The sequence below is a fragment of the Erithacus rubecula genome (assembly GCF_903797595.1).
Source record: "Erithacus rubecula genome assembly, chromosome: 11".
Taxonomy (NCBI): Eukaryota; Metazoa; Chordata; class Aves; order Passeriformes; family Muscicapidae; genus Erithacus; species Erithacus rubecula.
The window spans coordinates 8,680,563-8,701,282 of record NC_136663.1 but is presented as its reverse complement, the minus strand read 5'-3'; the positions used below and the strand labels follow the sequence as shown (position 1 = coordinate 8,701,282).

The following is a 20,720-nucleotide window of genomic DNA, read 5'->3' as shown; positions in this document are numbered from 1 at the left end:
TCTGTGGGTGAGGATGGGTAGACTGAGGTGAGAGTGCATGTTTCAACCTTCACCTTGCCAATCTCTGCCCCTCTGTGACTTCCTTCACTGACTTTGTGTCTGCACATCCTCCATCCCTCGTGCCAGCCCCAGTATGGCCAAACTGTGGAGGTGGAAGTGGTACCTTGGGTCCCAAATGGGGCAGTGAGGGTTTCAATTTGGATCCTCAGCAAACTGAGGACAAACTGCTGTGTGAATTGTTTTCTTTTCCTGATAATTGTGTTATGGCACAGCTGTAGCAGGGTTACATGGTAAACCAACAAATTAGCTTCAAGGGTCAACAGCTATTTCAAAATGAGGCAGGAAATTCAAGGAGGTTTTAAGAAACAAGGAAGTGGCAGACTTAATGTTTTACTTGAGAGGGCATTAACTTGCTTTTCACGTGTCCTTAAGACAATGTAGGTGCTTTGGGTATGATAGAATTAGACATGGTACTGTCATCAGTGGGTAGGATGGGAGCAGGCAGGTGTGACCTTTGCCATATCAAAGCCAACAAATAAACTGCTCTTGCTGGTGAGAAAGCAAATGAAAGGGGTTTCCTAAAGCTGTGGGCTGCCTGGGTAGGCTCTGAGATTTTGCTATCTTCCTTTTCTGTTTTATCAGATAAGATGAATGGTGACTCAGTGTAAGCTGTATGGTGTGTTTCATTATTGGAGACCTGTCAGAAGAGTTGGTTAGGAATACAGAGCATTTGGATTCAATGTGATAAAACTAATCATAACAAAGTACTTCAGTGCCTAACTTGAAGCTGTGAAGAAAATCTTGTTATCTTAAAAGTATGTGTATATAAAAGGGCTAATTTTTTTTCTTAACAAGATAAACTCATTGGTGAGTTGCAGAGCAGCAGCACTGTTTCCAGAGGCTGCTTTCCAAACTTCCTTGAGATGAAGTGAAACTGAGATTTAGTGCTGTCACTTGTGGTGTTTCAAGAATATACTTCTGAAGAGCTTTTAAGCTACATGGGAGAAGTTGTTATGGAATCAGCTTATTTAATTTATATCTAAACAGTTATAATGAACATAAATTTACTTCATTTTTTTGGAACAGCCTGCCTTATTTGCTGGGTGCTTTTTTCCTTTTGTGAAATTGCTTAAACAATTTATCATTAACACTTTTACTGTATTACAGTTTAACTTCATAAATATTATTCAACTAACTACTTCTAGGTAAGGAAAAATATTAAATGCAATCCCTTACTTTTACCCAGTGGGAAAGACTGCACAAGTGAAGATTGCTTTGAGTTTATTTGATCTGTCTGAAGCAGCTTTGAATTTCCTGGGCTTGTTTAATGAACATACTGAATGCCCAGTGTAGCTGCCTGTCTCAGATCCAATAATTGTACACAATGTACTGCAGGGGAGAGATAGTCTTTTCCTTTCTGGTTAAAAGGACTTGCAATCTGTCATTGTTGGTAATGAATGTTTTCAGGTAGCACAGTCCAGATTTAGCATTTGAGCTGGCTTCCTTGTAAAGATTTGGTTTGATTTCCTTGTTCTGTAATTTCCAGTGCTCAAGTGAGTGTTCTTCTTGGATGACTAACACATTTCGGCGCTGGTTAGGGCACTTTGGAAAACCCAGTGTTTTTCATATATTAAATATTTTATTAATGACATAAGCAGGTGTCAAAGCTAGTTCACAGTCACATGTTTTTGAGCCATGCTTCTGAATTTTGTGTTTCTCAGATTTATTTTGTAAGAGTGTTGAATGAGCTTAACACTTGATGCTGTTCTGCTTGCCCACATGCACCTTGGCTTTGTACCTTTTTAATTTAACCAAGTGCATGATTTTTCTTGCATCCCTGCATTTTGTGTTTGTCTTTGCTGCATGTTTAAGAGTTGGAGTGTGTTCAGAATATTAAGAGGAATGTATTGCTAAAGGTGAATCCTGATGCTTTCTATTTGAGGTACAGCTAACTCTTCTGGACAGTGATGTAGGAAGCCCATCACTGTTTTTATACAGCCTGTGAGATGCAGTTTGCTGCAGTGTGCAGCCATCCATTTCCTGCTGGCACACAGAAAGTGTCCTGAGGCAGGGGGGAGAATTTAGGATAAGCTGCAGGGTAGAGTCTGTCACTGGGAATATCTGGCTGTTGTGTGGCTGAGCTGCACATGAGGCTTCATCAGGCTAAACCAAGAGACATAATTGACAAAACTGAATATAAATCCTCTATTACTAATAACTGGGAATGGCCAAGCTGCTAGGACTTGGAAGCATGATTCAAAGATTTGCCAAGTCAGCCTGTGATGATCACTAGAAGAAGAGTTTTTGCCCAGGAGAAGTGAGTTATAAAGTAATTCAAGAATTTCTGAAAAAAATCCCAACAAACTTCTTGTGCAATCAGTGTTTAATGACCAAGGTGATGGCTTTATGCTACAATAATCAGTGTTTAAACCCCCAGTATTTTTTTATTTGCACCTGTTTTTACTGATTACATAATTGGCCATTGTTACAGAATGCATGTGGAATTTGGTTGAGAGACCAAATTTTCTTTCTTTTTGGATGGAATGCAAACTACCTATTGCAATAAAGTTTCTGTACTTGTGATTATGGGCACTTGTCAGTGTTTCCATTATAAATTTCTGGATTTTTTTAAAAAGGAGCTTAAAACTAAGTTGTAAAAATTTGTTCTTGGCAGATAAGTTGTGTACAACATCTCAGCTCAAGTAAGACTTTTGAATAAATTTTGAGAGAGGAAAGGAAAACCTGAATTAATTTGTAAGTTGAAGTTACACAGGTGAAGTATACAGTGAAATCTCTTGTAAATGAAACTCAGCTTGTAAGGAAGTAGCACAACAGAAACCCAGTGTTAGTCCCATGTTCTGCATTACATTTTAAGTTGAGTTATAACAGTTGAGTGTAATTTTTGATTAATTCTATGGAGAAGCTTTTGACAGAACAGCATTCATTGCTGAACAGGAGAAACAGGGCAGAAGGTACCTGGCATCAAGAAGCAGGGAACTCTGTAGTGACCAGCCCTTCCCACCACTGGGAAAGGTTTTTCTATGGTGATGGTAAAACTATTTCTGAAGGAAAGCCATAAAAATATGCCATTCCTACTTACTCCATTTTCCAGTGCTGCAGGAGATGCTCTGAGACCATGTTCAATCAATGTATATTTTCGCTGGATTAAATAAACCTGAATATTGACGTCATGAAAATAAGCTGAGAAACCTGATGGTGATGCTGATGCATTTTGCTCTTCTAATAAACACTGCTTCCCAATTTAATGAAGTATGCCATGTTGCTAAAGGTAAATGCAAACAAACTGAGCTATGGATTCTTTGCTTGAGGTGCTGGTGCTTAATGAGATTCGTCACCGAGTAACGTGAGCAGATCCTGGTGACGCAAATGCCAGCAGTCATTCCCTGCCCCATGTCAGGAGGAAACCTGCTAATACTGATTGTTTGCACTGGGAGAAGGAAAAACACTGCAGCAATATATGTCCTCAGCAAAATGTTGAGCATCACTCATCTTTACTGTGCCTTGAGATCCTAGTTTGCTTTAACTTCCATTAAGATGTGCTCCCTTGAAATGCACCTTGTCACCTTGTGCTCCTTTATTCTCCTCTGCTAATGTGCTTTGTCTTTGACAGAAGCTTCCTGAAAGTTCTGTTGAGCATCCACAGCATTGTGTATGGTTTGGTGCAGCACTCAGCATGGTGTGTTCCTGCTTCTGACCAGGGCAGCTGAACACAACTGAAAAACAAATAACCCTGGGAAGGAGATGGGGTGTGTGGAGCCTGTGCCTTCAGTGGGTGTTTTTGTGCCTTCCAGTAGGAATAGGCAGACATACCAATTCCCTGGAGACAGATCAGTGATGCTCTTTGCCTTTCCTTTTAGAATTTCTTCTGTTGTGGCAGGTTTTGTGCTCACTTTAAAAAAGTGATAAGTTTTTGGTGCCCTTGCTATTGTGTGTTCATCGATGAAGCTGCATAATATCAATAAATTACACAGGCTCTGGTGAACACCTTGGTGAGCTAGTTTTGCTGCTGGAGGCAAGTTCAGTTAATACATTTCAATGAAAACTGCAAGGACTTTTGTTAGTATAATAGACAATTATCTAAACATTTTGGAATTAGATAATTTGGTTCTAAACTAGATAAAATTTCGGTTTTAATTGTTCTGTCTGAGATATGAACTGAGTTTGGAAAGGCATGGATAACCAAATTATCAAAAATTCTTATTAGTAAGTGCCTGAAAATTATGAAGAGATAGCTATAATATAGTTATAACTGTGGAGTCATTAATGATTTTGCATCTGTTTTGCTGTCCTAGTGATATTTCCAGGTGTGATACAACTGAATGATGTCTCAGGTCATCTTTAAATAGGAATTCAGTGATTGCTCTGTATAGTGATGAGCCTGTCAGCTTTGTGTGTGGAAATAAGAATGATTTTTTTTTTTTTTATCCCAGCAACATAAAAAATATTTGGTGTTTTGTTTTTAGAACTGTGTGACATTTGTTTCTATTCTGTCTTGATTTCAAGCAGCAGCTGTAAATAAACTAATGCTAGTCTTTAATTATGTGAGGTTTTGCTGTGAAATCTGGGGTTCTGAAACCCTGAACATGGGCTGTGGTTAAGCCTTGGTCCCTGGGTGGGGAGAAGAGAGAAATCCTCCCTCTGTTTGTAGAAACCCAACTGAGGTGTTATTGTCTCTGATAAGACCTCAAGAGTGAAGTAATGCTTTGAAACATTAATCCTCACATGTGAATGTAAACCAAATGTCATTCCCATTTTCAGAGTGGAGAAATACACCCTCACTTTTTCCTGGGACACCTTCTTTCCCACTCTGCCTAATGTAGGTTTTTTGGCATGTTTTTTAATACCTGTGGAGCAGAATGACCTGAAATACTTAATAAATTCTTAATATATGAAAATTGTTCAGATATTTGTGTTTGTTGCCTTAACACATGTGCATGTTTTGCTATTTTCAGCCTTCTTTTCACACTTGGACTTTGCCTTTCCAGCTGTGTGAAATTCAAGTGTAACATCTTCAGGACAGAGAGTGCAGGTCTGCCTAGCACAGTGTCAAGTGTTGCAAACTGAGCAACTTGGCTTGACTGAGTTTCCAGAAGTCATGGGCAACTGAGAGCAGGATTATTTTCTTTATGTACTTTGAAAGGAACTTGTTGAAAGTCTAAGATGGATATGGAAGCCTGGGATTTCTTGCCTGATTTAATATTAAATCAGTCCCACCTCCACTTTCTAGGTAGGCATTCAAGGACTCCTTGCTCAAATAAATGGACTTTTAGCAGTTTTAGCTCACAGATGATCCTTCCTAGTGTGATAACCCAGCCTGTTTATTTGCAGGAATCTTTGAGCAAAATTGTGCTGCTGTCATCTCCCTCTTCTCTTCCACAGTCCCTGGTTCTCTGTGTTGCAGTGAGGTTCTGTCCAGGGTCAGAATTTGCTGATACCAAGCCAAGTGGAGTACATTTGCCTCACAGCTTGTCTTTTCTTCAGAAACTACTTTACAGGGACACAGAAAGGTCTCAAAAGTTGAGGAAACTGTTCTCTTTTAATCCCCAGTGAATCATCTGTTTTTCTTTTCCTCTGCTTACCGTGCTTGCAGGGATTATCTCCTCCAGTTCCTTTTGTCTGTAGGTGGTCCTCTTCAGCCTGGCTGCCCCTGTTCTGCCACAGCCTCCCCTGAGCATAAATCCTTCCCAGCCTGTGCTGGGGTGATGAGGAAGGTACTGGATTCATAGTGGCCTTGGCATGCATGACTGGAAGTGGCAGCAGTACAGCATGGCAAAACACAGGTATAGTTATGGCTCAGTCCACTTCCTAGAGGATGGAGCTGCTCATAGTTAGAACCACTCTATCAGATGGTGCCTGCTGGCTCCTGCATGGAAAATATGGTGTTAAAGTGGATTTCCAGTCTTCTGTTGCTAAAAGTTTCCTGGAATGTGTCTCTATCACTTGTTACCAGATCTCCTTACCTTCACACCAAACCATAACTGTTTACAAAGCAAGCACTGGGTGAATTTGTGCAGGTGACTAGAACAGTATCATGCTGGCATTGGGGGAGGCTATTGTTCTTGGCTGGAGTAATATTTTAATCCAGTTGAAATCTGATTTGGAAATTAATGTAGATGCCAGTTTCCCTGGTGTGAACAAGGTAGAGACCACAGGAGTGGAAACTTATTTTGGCAAGTTCTTTTCATGGGGCTGGGATGGGCATAGTGGGATGCACTCAACCCAGAGCAGCTGCATTTTGCCTTCCATATCCTCAGAGGAGCAGTGGAGCACAAAATAAATGCAAGAATGTTCCTGTAGAAGATGAAATAAAGACAGGGCAGTCCAGCAGTTGACTGAATGAAGACTGGAAAGGCTAAGAAATTAAAACCTATTTGAACATTTGTAGAGTGGGAGTGGGAGTGACATTTCAGCGATGACTTGTTTAGGTTCCTGATGCTCTTATCCCACTGTGTGAATAAATAAGCAGATCTGGGCTGATGGAACACACCAGTCAAAGGAAGTTCCCACTGGGGCATACATAGTCCTAAAACTTCCATAAATTGTTCTGTAATATGACAGTTTCCAATTATGGGTTTTCATAATAAGAGGCTTACTGGTAAACAGTAAAGCAAGTTAACTGTGGAAATTTCTATTGCTTTTCTTGGCCCCTGTGCACTTCCTGAACAGTGTGTGTTTTGTCCCAGGTGTCCCATTCTGGGCTTTGAAAGTGTGTCACAGCCTGTGTGGGGCTGAGACCCCTGGGAGCTGGCACTTAGAGCCCAATCAAAAGGAACAAAAACTGCAAGTGAGGGGCTTAAGCTATCAGCCCCAACATGTAGATGCTTGGTTGATTTGTTTGTTTCCTGCTTTGATGAGTTAAAGTGTTGATCAGTAAGAGATTTTCTTAGACACATGGGAAATAATTTTTATACAGTTCTGAAGAAAGCTTCAAACCCTTGGGAAGTATGGGTATGCAAATATCTTGGATAGCCCTTCCAGTACTTTTTGATTAGTTTGCATTGTCAGCCCACTTTCTTCTTACAGGCACGTGCGGGTACAGGCTTGTTTGGTTTGTGAAATGTTGATTAAATCTTCAAAGAGAATCATTGTTTCCAGGAAATATGGTTTTTGTACATGCTTGTATTGTTTAAAAAAAAAAGGCAGTAATGGATAATACTTTGGTTTGTGCAAGCCAACGGTGTGGATTTGCTTGGCATTGCAGCTTTCAAATGATACACACTCAGCACAAGTAGATTCTTTCCTGATTACATCCATGCTCTGTGTAATTATTGCATCTTTTAAAATATGTATTGATTCATGTTATTGTCTTGAAGTTGCAAATGATCCAAAAGCCTGTCTGCTTCTTTACATCAGATGCAAACTGGGTATCTTTTTGCAGTAATTTTTGCTGAAAATGCAGGGATTTCAGAGAATCATACCTTTGAAGGTGTAACCTTAGGTTGCTCTCTTCTAATCCACCCCTCTTGAGTGATTTATTCTAGGGACTGTACATCATAGGTTTTGTCCTGGCACCCATTCTTGTAGTGTTGCAGTGCCTGTGCAGATTACAAAAAAAAAAAGATGGCTGGGAAACAGTTTTTGAAAAAAAAAAAGAAAAGTCAAACCAAAAAGAAAAGAACACACACACAAAAAAAGAAAACCAGTTCCAGTTAGTAGAGAGGGTTTTGCTGCCGGTGTGGATGGGGCATAATTTGATTTAAATTACTTTTGAAAAACAGTTCTCAAAACTGTTCCATGCATTTTCTTCCTGGCTACTGTTGAAAATATGGAGCCGAATATTTTCTGTGATGTTTCAAACCAATATGTTCTGGCAGCCTCAGAGCTGGGCCCTGTGCATTGCACTCTTGTTTCCAGTTTGCTGTGGCCTGGAGTGCAACACGCAGCTCATGAGATGCACCAAAGTGGGAGGTCTTGTGAGGAGCAGGCAACACAAAGACCCAAGGTACAAGGAACATTTCACTGGGGTCCAGCAGGGAGGCTGCCAGCTTAAGGGCCTCTTTTATGAAAATAATTTGCTGGTAGGAGGTGAAGAAACTGTTTGTGCTCCTTTGAATTTTGTGAGTGTGCAGGGGGAGGTTTATTCCTGGGTGTTGTTAAAAGCTGGATGCTGAAATGAGTCTTTTGTGCTTCTCTGGGGTCAGAGTTTTCTCACTTGAGAGATGGGCTATGGCTAAGGATTCATCAGTGCTTTAAGTGTGACAGCATCTTCCAGTATAGAATAGCATGTGGGCTGGGAAGCTGGGAGATGAGATGTTTGCTGTATCACTTCTGCTCCAGAGACTTCTGTGCCTTGGGAAATGTGTGTGGGTGCAGTAAGAGGAGGTATTCTGGAAATAGAGGCAGTTTTTTTAGCACCAGATCAAATCCCGGGGGCGGCAGCAGGAGTGGAAAGTGTGGAATGAGTTTGTTGGTCTGGCTATAGCAATACACAGCTCTTTGGTAGTGACTCCCAGCAGGGCTGGCTTCCCTGCAAGGACCATGGCAAAGTGTTCCCTGCAAGGACCATGGCAAAGTGTTCCCTGCAAGGACCATGGCAAAGTGTTCCCTGCAAGGGAATCAAAGACATTGTCCTGCCCCGTGTCTCTGACACTGTTACCCTCAGCAGTGGTTGATCCATGAGGTGTGGGATGCTTGTGCTGGTCAGGGGCAGCTGCTTTTCCCTGCCTCTCAGCAGGTGTTAGAGAGCACAAAAGGCTGGAGTGTACAGATGGAATTGTTTATCCTGCTAGGAGAGCCAGGTGAAATGGACCTGAGGAAACATGGTCCTGGTCCCAGGGCTGTGTGTCCTACAGGCAGCGGTGCAAGAGCCAGACTTGGGAGAGATGGGTCCAGGGAGACCACAGAGAGGTGGCAGGAAGGGAGTGAAGGCAGGAGTAGACTGGAGGAGAGACAGGGGCAGAGGCCACTGTCTCCTGGTCAGTGATAATGAGGTGTAGATAGATATGTTTGGAAGCAGACTGTAGGTGTGGGATGAGGGCCAGGGAATGGGAATGGGGAGCTTTCAGAGACAAATGACAGGTCAGAGACCAGATAGGGAGTGGAAATACATGGTGAGGAGACAGTTCTTGTTTTGGCTTTAGGATTCAGAAAGGTCAGTCTTGAGAATTTTCCTTGTTGATGCTTTTCCACTTGTTTTTCTGGTTATTTGTGTGAGATGGTAGGAGAAGGACTTCAGATGGACTTGGAGGGAACACACTGTAACCTAGATTGCTTTGGTACAGCCTGAAGCACAGAGAGATGAGTGAACAGCTCAGGAATGAGGTTTATTGGTAGAAGCAGAAGGAAGTAGGGAATTGAGGTGGCTGTTTCAAAATATGGGGTTCTTTTCTACAGTTAATTCTGTTTCTTGTGCAGCTGCCTGACTAGCCTAGATGCAGGGCTGTCTGCTCAGGTTGGACTAAACATGGATGATCCGTCCAATTATTGAATTAACTCTGCAGTTTGAATTAACACTTTGCAGGTGACTGAGCAGAGGAGTTGCAGGATTCTGGGAAGGACAGGCAAGTTGGCTTTGGGGGCTCAGCAGGTTTTACTGAAGATCTGTCGCAATGTTTTGTTTTCAAAACACAAGCCTTATATTTCATTTGTTTCTTTCTCCCTTCTTACCTGCTGCAGTGGGTACAAGTCAGAGCAGATTCTGAAAAAATCTCTGTTTCCAAGAAGCCTTTGTGTACTCAGATCATTTACCCTTTGAATCCACAAGCAGGATGGTATTGTAGTGACTGCTGTGACAAAACTGTGTGTGACATCTGGGAACAACAGAATCCATTGGAGAGGAACAAGTAGTTTTTTCCTAATCAAGAAGGAGAGATTTTAATATTGGTGTTTGTATGATTATTGCATCCAATGTGATGTCTGAAATGTAAACTATAATGTGCTGCTAATATAAAATAGCTATCCTGGGGGCTGTTAGCAAGTGTTTCCAGTGATTTAGAATTAAAAGATTGTAATGAAAAAAAATCCAATCCCAAACCACAACAAACCTCCTCGGTATAACATTATTGTTATTTTTAAAGTGATGCCATAACTGCTTCTACTGAGACTAGTCACTTTTACTGAGCTGTTGTCTTACCAGTGTGTGTGGAATTATGAAAAGAAGGAAGGGTGCTTGGGACAGGTGTTTCTTTTCTAGTAAGTGCCATCCTTTCTTTATCCAAGAAGGAGCTAGAGTGAGCCAGCTTTTGTTTGGTTACTCTTTTCAGAAAAGCAAAGCTCTTCCTCACAATATTTATGGTAGCTTGGCTCTAGTATGTATGTATGAGCTGTGACAGCATCCTTGTGTTAGCCAGGCTCCATTCCTACTCCTCGTGAGGGAACATTAGGGAACCAGCTTTTAAATGCAGCCTGTTTAATATGGCAAAAGCTGGGAGACGAATGGATGCAGGTGTTCACAGCCCTGGTATGAAATGTGGTGTTTGTGTTGCTGTTGTGGTAGCAACGGTCCTTTTAACGAGGGGATGGTAATTTGGTCCAAAGCCCCTGTTTTCAGCTTTCCTCCCTTTGAAATAGCTGCTTTTAACCTGTTTCTGAGACTTGTTGCTTAACTAAGGCTCAACTGCAGGGAGGACCAGCAGCTCTGACCTAAACTTTGTCTCCCTACCCAGTATTGATCATATTAACTTTGTTTGGCTAAAGCAGACCTTGTGTTTGATCAAAGTGTGTTTCAGAAGAAAAGCATCTTACTTTGGTTTGCAAACCTCAGAAGATAGGCTTGGGTAACACCTTATTTCCCTTCTAGCTGTTCCCCCATTCAGTCCTCCCTGTTTTATGTGAGTTCTTTGTCCTGTGAACCTTCTTCAGTTCCCACTTGCTGGTGAATCAACTGCACCTTTCTGTGCAAGCATGAGGAACATCTGTGCATCATCTGCCTGCCCCAGGGAGGAGAGTTGCCATTAATAGCTTGTCACTTCTAAAATCTTTTGGGCAAATAACACATCCTGGGTTTGAGTACTCATTAGAAGACACTTTCCAGAGTTTTGACTGACTTATGTAAAAATATAATCACCATTCTGCCTCAGTATCCTTCTGGAAATACTCTTTTTAATACCAGCTTTTGGAGTGAGATGAAGAATTTAATTTTTATTGAATCTATGTCCAAACTGGCTGTAGTGAAGATAATTCAGCCTCCTTCCTTACCTGTCAGATGCTTTCAGTGAAGGAGGTCTCTTTCCACAAGGTTCCATTGAAAGCAGTGACCCTACATGGAAAGTTTTCAGCATTTTTTAGCCATGCAAGGTGCATTCATCCAGCTGTGTCTAGTCCAGCAGTCATCCAGCAATCACATCACTTCATCAGATCCATGAGGATTCACAGATTGCTTGTCAGGATCAGAGATGAATAAGAAGGAAGAGCAAACCTATTAGTGTCATGCTTAAACACTTCAGGGGCTTGGTGCATTTATTGGAAAGAGACTGGGGTTAATAGCTCAAAGATTATTGAAAATCACTGCTCATGTTCAGCTGTTTCAGGCACTGAGGAGGCAGCAGCAAAAACTTTATCTGAGAGTAACCATGCCTGGGTTTTGTATTTGTGTGGAGGTTTAGGTGAAAGGGCTGTGAAAAGCTGGGGTCTAGCAGGACAGGTAAGAGATTGGTCCCAGCAGAGGAGGTCATTTCTTCTGTAGCACAGGAGGGAACCCCTGTGCTTTCAGATGCACAGATTCCCAGTTCAGTTTTCTGTTGGAACAAATTCCTCCTGAGTAAGGACAATTGGTCATTCAGTTGCTACTTCAAGACTGGGCTGGATGCTCCATTTTACAGGTCCATGCCAGAATGGTTTTGCCCACTAGCTGGTTTTTATTGTACTTATGGTTGAAATGGGATTTTCATTCAAATATCTTATGTTCTGTCAGCTGTGACTTTGCAAACTAAACTAGTCACCAGTGGGCCATAAACTTGATGCTTGTTCAATGATAGATGTCTGTTTTAAGCTGGAAGAACACTTCAGACACTGTCTTCAGGATCAGGCATTCAAACAAACAATTGACTTTCATCAAAATGTTTATTAAAACTTGTTTTAAATTGTTATTAAAGAGCATGTAAAAATAACAACCATAAGGTTGGCATTTTACTTCCCAGATCAGGAAGTTTAGTTCCTTTAAGGGTCTTTAATGATGTTTGGGTGTCAGTGGGGTCATACATTTCATGCATGTGTCACAAGGGGGAATCCAATTTTTCTAGGTCCATGCAGCATCAGCTGCATTGCCAGCAGGGGATGGGACTCTGTACTGCACATATGATTGTATATGTGTAGATAGACTGAGCCAATTGTGCATTTGCTTTACTCTGTGCCTGTAATCAGAACTGCCTCATTTTAGCTGTGTGCTTTATGCCATGGATAAGCTGCAATAATGTTAGAAGAAGCAGGAGAGTGCAGTATCATCAGATTCTTGAATCTGAGATGCCACTTGTAAGAAATGCTTAATATGTCATGGTTGGATTTTCTGCAGCTCATAGACAGAAGGATCCTGCTCTTTGGAAGCTGTGTGATGAGCTCATGTTGGCCAGTGCCCCTGATCCTCTTAAATGGAGTAATTGTATCCACCGAGCTCCTGGTTTTGTAAAATCTTACATGGCTTTCCAGTCTTGTGATATGCAGCTTCCCTAAATTTTTGGTGTGATATGAGAAATTTTGGGTGAAATTCCCTGCTCTGTTATGTATGAGGTCAGCTTAAATGATCTGTCTTGGCCATAAAAAGAAAACAAATCCTATTGCCCAGGCTTGCCAGCATCTGGTCATTCTGCTGATCTACTCTGTGTGGAGGTTATGATTTTGTGGACTCTGGAAAACTTTACTGAAAAATCCTTTTGCAAATCCATAAGGGAAAAGTGTTACTGGGGATTTAGGTAGTCACAGCTGGAGTATTATGCTGCTAGTGGCAGCAGTGTGTGTCCTCTAGCTTGGGGGAAGCACAGCAATTTTAGCGTAGAGCATTTAAAATGAAACCTGTATCTGCTGCCTTCTTTAATAACCACATAAACTTTTCAAGCATAACCCTTCCAGTGCCACATCTTTAGAGAAGTGTTTCCTGTTGTGAGATAGATTTGATGTTGCTTGCTGCTTTACATACAGAAAACATACTCATTTAGGATCCAACCACATCTCCCACTCTCCAAGAGAGACTGGGAGAGAAAAAATTCAGACAAAACTTGAAGGGGTTGATGGAAATGAGCTCCTGCTGCAGTTGCACACTTGCACACATCTGGTGCAATTGAAATTTAAGAGCTGAATGCATCCACATCTGACCATGGTAGGGTCCAAATATTACTGTTGACACTGGTTTTCTTTTGGATAGGTACACTGGCAGAGTCACTAGCGTGTGGAGCTTTGTCAGCTCTCTAATCTAATAGACTGTTCTTGCCCAGACCATTGTGTGTCAGTATTTTATGTACCAAATGTAGCCAGGTTTAATAATCAGCCATTTTCCCACCTTCTGCCAATTTTTTCCCTTTTTTTGGTCACAATTTAATGTTTGAGTCAAAATCTGCTATGGTAACAAATTATATACATGTTAAAAAATGAAAATAAAAATGGAAAGAAGAGTCACAAAAGGTAACAAGAGTTCACAGCAGTGTCATTTGAGTTTTGTATTTTTAAAGACTTGAATTCAGCCCCATTTTAAAATTGATTTTATTTCTGTTATGTATTGTGAAAAGCTTACAAAGAAATGGATACTGCTTGAAAGCACGACTGTAGCTCTTTGTATGTAAAGCTGTGAAAGTTTTCTCTGTACGGGTCTGATTTTGATTTATTTGCTTTTTAGTAACTAAGGAATAATTTGTGCAGCTTTTTTGACTTATATTTTCTTACTTGGAACAGTTACCTTCAGGTAACTCAACCTGCCTCAACCTGTTGAGGTTATTTATATTTATTTCTAGCAGCTATATAGATCATATAAAGTATGTTACCTAAAAGTTGTTTCTCTTGCTTTATTGCATTTTATAAAGGGCCCTTCACTTGTCTTGCTGGTGGCATGAGTTGCTGCTGTCATGTACTGGGTTGTGATGCTGAGGACTGGAGTCCTTGGAGGAGCATCTCTGGGGAATTACCAGCACCAGCTGGAGGGGAGCTCAGTCACTGGGGGGGGCACTGGAGTGGAGTCACTCAGTATCTGTGTGATTTTAATGTTTAGTAGCTTATTTCTTATTCTGTACTGATTTCCATCTCACTCTGGTACCATAGCTTGAGTGAAACATAAACATTTTGGGAACTGTATCCTGGGTCTAGGTTCCCCAGCTGTGTGGGTGTTTGCAGCTCACTGTTGGTTGCATGAAGGATGCTGGTAAAGGATTGTGTGTCCAAGGGGTCGACCACTTTGGTCATTACATCCAGGCTGGAGCAGTTTCTGCCCCTGTCACATGCAATGAGAGATGCCATCCAGGCCTGGTGTCTGCTTCACTGGGAGCTGGGCTCTTCTTCAGTGATTTGATTTGGAGATTTGTAAAAGTAATGGCAATAACAATGGCAATAATGAGTGCCCTTCGCAATAAAAACAGCCTAAAATAAACGTCAGGTTTGGTGCCTTACCAAGCTGCCACAGGCCAGTTCTTCCACAGGTCACAGGGCACCACGTTCTGTAATCTCTGCTTTTTCAGTCTGTTCCTAATTGTGTGGAGGAGCTTTGACATGATCCCAGCATTCACTGGAACTGCTTAACTTTTGGGATGTCCTAGGATGATTAGTGTATCTTGGTGAACAATGGTCTAAGCAACCTATTAAATTGTAGAGTATTCTCCTTCCTGCCTGTGTTTACTCCTAACTTCTGCAGAGCTGATTAGAGGCTTGGCAGGAACTGTATGGTTATGCTCTAGATACACTTTGGATACATTATTGTCACAGTTGAGGTATTGCAAAAGCTATGCCGTGCCAGTCTTTATCCTACTGAGGTGCCTCTTTTCATTGTGCAATATCTGTGGCTAATTACACGGCAATTGCAGTGTGCCACCAGCCACCCACAATTCACTGTCAGCTCCTTGGGGATGCAAACGAAAAAGGAAAGATAATGTTTTCTTTCTGCAGTCCAGTAATTTAACTTGCCTCTGTTTTTTTTAATCCCCTGCTCCTTCAGGTAATAAAGCCAGATGGTAGTGACAAAGAAGCAGAAGTCACACATGAATCAGATGTCCCTGAGGATATGTTGGGGACTTGCATTCCACAAGAGACAGCGAAAGGCGATGCTCAAAGTCCAGATGTCATTATAGAAGCTCAATTTGATGATAATGATGCAGAGCATGGACAAGACCACTTGCAGGATGTGTTGGCTGATGACATTAAGAAACTTTCCCTGGATGCTGGTGAAAAGGGTGAGTAGATCAGATTGCTGATTTTAGGCCTTTATTTGAGCAAAGCATTGAAGTGTTACTTGGTTGCCTCGCTTTGCTGTGAGATATAAAATACAGGCATAAAAGCTTAATGCCTTATCACTTCTGCTAAACTGTCTTCATGGTTTGGAATGGATATTAATGGCTGGGGTTTATGTAGTTTTGATTGGTGCAAAGTAAATCTGCGAAACAGAAGTCGCACCTTCAGATTTGCAATTCTCGGGGCTGTCTGGGGACTGCTGGTTGCTGTTTAGTTCAAGATGCTGCTGTAGCGGTTTCCTTGCAGCTTGGCTGGCCAATCTGTGTGTCTCAGTTTGGGGATAAGAATATATTTCCTTGGGGGCAGTTAAGTTTGTTGCTGTTTTCAAACAGTTGAGTTATGAGCAACTTAAAGATTTGGTCTGTTTAAAAAGAAAATTGCACTAAAACCTAAAGCCAATTATGCGATCTGTTTTGAAGGCAAACCTATTTTATTCTGAATCTGAATTCCATCCAAACCATCAAGTGTTGCTTAGGGCAAAATAAAATAGGCTCCCCTGTCCCAAAACTAACGCTTATACAGCTCTTTGCATGTCCTTTCTAGTATTAAATCCCTTCCTGAAGAGCTGTGTGTTGAAAGGATTCTGAAAATTGGCACATTTAACGTGTGCCTTCAGCTGCTCATGGAAGGTTTGCTGGGACAGATAATCTGCTGTGTTCCTGTTGCTTGCCCCAGTTGTCCAGAATAGGCAGCAGTAACTAAGGACCTGAGTTGGACTAAGTTCTTAAACTCTGACAAATCTTGGTGGTGGTTATAAAGCTGTCCTACTTAATACCTCATGTTTTCCTGAGATATTGAAGATGCACAGACCCCTGCTTGTACTGTTGGTAGATTTCAATTTTTCACACCCATCTGTTAATAAAACAGGAAATAATATTTGAATGGAAGTGTTGTAGTTTTTAGGACAAACCATTGGTTTCACCTCATGATCAGAGCTGCCACCTTCCCTGTTTGTGATGCTGTTTCCTTCTGGGTATCTCCACTGCTGAGTTCCTGCCAAGGCACGTGAAGTAACTCATATCTTGTTCCATTCCTTTCCAGGATACAGCTTGATTTGGGAGTTAGTCATCTGTCTGTGGATGTTTTACACAGGTGGTTTTAACCTCAGCTGTTTTGCAGTCTATTGCAGCTGCACACCACTGGGCCACTTTGACTCAACAATTCTCCTGAGTGGTGACTGTTGTGTCTGTTTCATCTTTGTTGCTTCTGATAGCAATGCCAAATGTAATGTTGTAGAAGTACATTCTAGTTTGATTCCAGCATCTGAAATAAATACAGGCTTGAGCCAGTATTTTACTTCAGTTGTTTGACTGTGTTTTAGTTTAAAGAGTTGATGAGAGGGTTTGTTTTTTTGTTGGGCTTTTTTTTTTTTTTTTTTTGTGCATCATAATTTCTTGAGATGCTCTGGAGTGACCTGTGTTGGAAGTTACAAAGTAATCTCTCAAAATCTGTGCCATCTGAGTGGGTTTTGCCATTTGATTCTGTCTTTGGAGACTATTTCTTGGACAAATGTGAGATCAACTTATTGTCTGCACAGTTGAAATCCAAATATTCCATTGCAGTTGCCTAAGCCAACTGTTTTCTTTTGTTTTCAAGGCCTTTCCATGTTCATCCCTAACAAGCCTTATGGCTGGTGTGGATGTGCCAGTTAGATTTCCTCTGAGTTTGTGTTTTGCTATCACCTCTTTCAATATTTGCTTCAGCTTCTTGGGCCATATAACCCATATGGAGTTTTCCCTACTTTCTTCTTTCCCTGCTTTTTAATACCCTCCCTTTTTTTGTACATATAAAGTTTACGATGCTGATGTTTCTGAAGGTGTTTTTGAGTAGTTGATGATTTCTTTGGCTTGTTTCCTGTCCTCCATACAATTTCTCATATCATCACTTATCCAGATTCTCAGTCTTGCCTGGAAAGCAGCTATAGTTATTCTAGCATCACTGATAACTATGGTGCAAAAAAGAAATCCTACCAAATTCAGCCTTCACAGGTATGGTTCAAAATGCTTTTTTAAAAGCACCAAACATACACTTTTTCAAGGCAGAACTGAACCTCAAGAGGGTAAAATCAGTTGAACTTCCTAAGGCCATCCACTGGAACATGGTGCCAGCATTGGAGGCAGAGGGCATTGGAGGGTTGTGCTGTGGAGTGGAGATGCCCTTCCCTGAGTAATGTGGCCTCTCCTGGGAGAGCTGCTTGGCTGCTGCTGCAGCTGAACTTCTGCATATGAGCTTTTTCTTTCATGTTGCATCCCTTCTTCTGGAAACAGCTATTGCAGTAAACAGGGAGGTGGTTGGAAGTTGGGGTTCACAGGGGGATTTCTTCCTGACCCACCAAACCAAGTGCTTTACTTGCTTTCCCTGGGAGCCTTTCTCTGCAGGGTTTATCCCACACTCCCACTGCATGGCCTTATGCACAGAAGGGAGCAGGAGCAATTTTCTATGGCCAGCACAAGTCTTAAATGAACTCTTGTGATAGGCTTTCTTCCTTTTTTTGGAAGGGTTTTTTTGAAGGTTTCAAGCTGGCCAAAGATTCTATCAAAGATACTATATTAATGAAACAAAATCAAGAAACAGTCTGTCATGTTCTCATGTGCACTTAGTGTATGTATTTGCATACATATGTGTGTGTTTATGTGTATATTTAGGAAAAGATCTATATATATGACCTACCCAAAGTTCAAACTAAATGAAAAACCCACGAGATTTTTGGAGGTGAAACATACCCATAACTACTGTATGGATATCAGTAATAAAATGGAATTGATAATGGAATCAAAATTACATTTTACTTATTCTGGGCAAAAACCCCAGAGCCATGTTGAGACTGTGTTCAAATCTTTGTTCAGGAACACAGGCCCTGCAGTTTTCTGCTCTCAATTGCAAGATGCCTTTTGTCCTTTCTGGTGTAGGAGTAGGATTGCACAATATCTCTGCTGGCTCATTTGTTCTGATGCTGATGGTCAAAATGAACCATGAAGAATAAAAGTAGACGTGTCATTTGTATGAGAGCACTCTGGGAGTGCAGACTGTTTTGATGTCTTTTCTGCTTTGGCCTGTGTCCCATCCCTTCTCATGGCTCTGTTCCTCTTAGAGCACAGTCACCCTCCCCATCTCCAGTTACACGCTGGGGCAAAGAATTTTGGGGTTGGCCCTTGCTGTCAGAAGCTCTGAAGCGTGAAACATTGTGTACACTGATTATGGCCTAGATTTGAGGGACTGAATTTCCCTGAAGTCATTGTACCTTGGATTTCCTGTGCCTCTGTGGAGCTTAGGGCAAACTGGTAGAAATTGTTATTATGCACAAGTCTGCAGCCTTAGACTCAGATGTTGGATCTGTCTTCACTAAGTGCTGCTGCTGTGAGAGCTGTGCTTCCTGCCTTTCTATTCCTGAGTCCCTAGAAGGGGTGGGATAGGCAAGAGGGAAGTCCATGGAAATAAGAGACCATTGCATTCAGCCTAATTCTCAGCCCATGTACTTTCTTGTGCTCATAAAAGTGGGTTAGTCTTGCTTTGCTCAAGGATATTTAAATAGAAATTCATAATTGGTATCACTCTGCCAGAAGATGTCCTGGTCAAACGAGTTTGCTCTGCTTATCTGGACTTTTCTTGCAAAGAAGTGGGCTTAAAGATAATCTTTGAAAAGTCTTTAGTTGAGGAAGTGACAGCCATTCTTCTCTTCAGGACCTGGACCTACACAGACCAATATTGTCCTGTTTCACAGTTAAACTGTCTGAATGTTGGGCTTTGGTAGTTGGTCTTGCAAAGTTAAAAATATCTTTTTGTCTTGGATTTTCAGCTGTATTTCCAAAGTGTAAATATCTATAAGCTGAACCAACTGTCTGCTTTTTTTTCCTTAAAAAGACAGTAAGAATGAGGATCCTGAATAAAGTTTGTCATCTTCCCTAGTAGTGTCCTTGAAACCCTCTCTGGGATTTCTGTGCCCTACTGAAATGCAGGCAGAGAACGAGGCAATAGCATCCTGGCAGTAGTCTGAACCACCAGTGTGTACACAGAAAAATCTCTGTAGTGCTTGGTACAGACATGCAAATCCTCTGTGTTGTACCCTGAGACCTCAGCTTACTCTGTGTCATTCACCAGTCAAAATGACCTTTGCCAGGTCTGTAATTCTTTTTCTCAATCCTCATTCACATTGACTACTGCAACAGAGGTCATGTAACTTTTATCTTATCACTTACTACTAACCTAGAATACATTACTTCTGTGACTTTTCACTGCAGTAGGAGGATTTTCTTTATATTTTATTTCAATATGTAATAAAAAAATTGAAACTCTCTATGTCTCTCAACCTGGGAAAAGCGCAAAATGTTCTGTACAGAATGATTTATGATACTGTATCCCTACACTTCTCTGTGTGTCGCTTGAGTTTCCTACAAATGTCTCTTGTTAAATACTGGAATCAGATTTCTCTGATAAAGAAACATCAGCAATTGAACAGTAGCAGCTACTTGTACTCATGAGAATGGCAGCTGTTCTCATAAAAGTGCCTCAGCCCTTCTTTAGCAAAATGATATTCAAATAAAAGTTTGTAAAACAGTGTTACCATGCCAAAAGCTTTCCTTGTCAAACTCGTTTGCTCGGCTTTTTTCAGCTCTTCTCACGGGAGATCTTACTACACCAGATACACGAAATATCCTGCTTCCCACGGGGGTGGAAGTCATCAGGCTGGTGCACTGGCTGCCCTGGCAGCAATCAGAGCTGTGTTTGTTCAGGATTTCCACTGACACCTACACTACTGCAAATCAGAGCCTGGATATGTGAATGTCTGAAGCTTGCTCACTGCCTTGATGTAATGAAGTTTGAACAGAAATAGCTCATTTACAGGCAGAGTAGACTCACATGAACTTAGTAACCAATGGTTAATGGGTAGGGTCAACAGAAATTTGGAAACTGCTGCAGACTTTGCTTGTGTCTCCTTGTCTGTTCAGCATTCACCAGGTGGACAGTGGTTGATTTCAGGCAAGTCAAATGTGACTGTCAGTCTCTGGTAGTCGTGATGAGGTTAGAAATGATAACCTAAAATTGCTTGGTGTCCACACTGCTGTTGACTGGAGGCTGTATTTTCAGTATTTCAGGATTGCTTGGCTTAACTGAAATGGTGTGTTTGGTAAATTCACTATGGTTGTGCAATAAATGGTATCAAGCCTTTTCCAAGATGATGTTCTAGAGTCAGTGCTTAGAAGGGTTTTTGGATCCTTCTAGCAAAATAGAAAAATGTATTTGAAATGTAGAGTTTAGTCTCCGTTTTGCACTTTTGCACTTCTCATGCACTTCCACATCCCCTCTAGTGCTTTTGTGTCCTCTGTCTTCTAAGCTAGACC

The 20,720-nt window shown here is 41.3% G+C and overlaps 1 protein-coding gene across 2 annotated transcripts in view; it reads left to right on the top strand.

Moving 5' to 3' along the window:
- Window positions 1–20,720, top strand: part of DIS3L2 (DIS3 like 3'-5' exoribonuclease 2) — a 184,999-nt gene that overhangs the window by 41,692 nt on the left and 122,587 nt on the right. For both annotated transcript variants that reach the window (XM_079315695.1, XM_079315696.1), the window contains exon 7: window positions 15,089–15,323. In XM_079315695.1, the coding sequence (XP_079171821.1) occupies window positions 15,089–15,323 (235 nt within the window). The remainder of the gene's footprint in view (window positions 1–15,088; window positions 15,324–20,720) is intronic.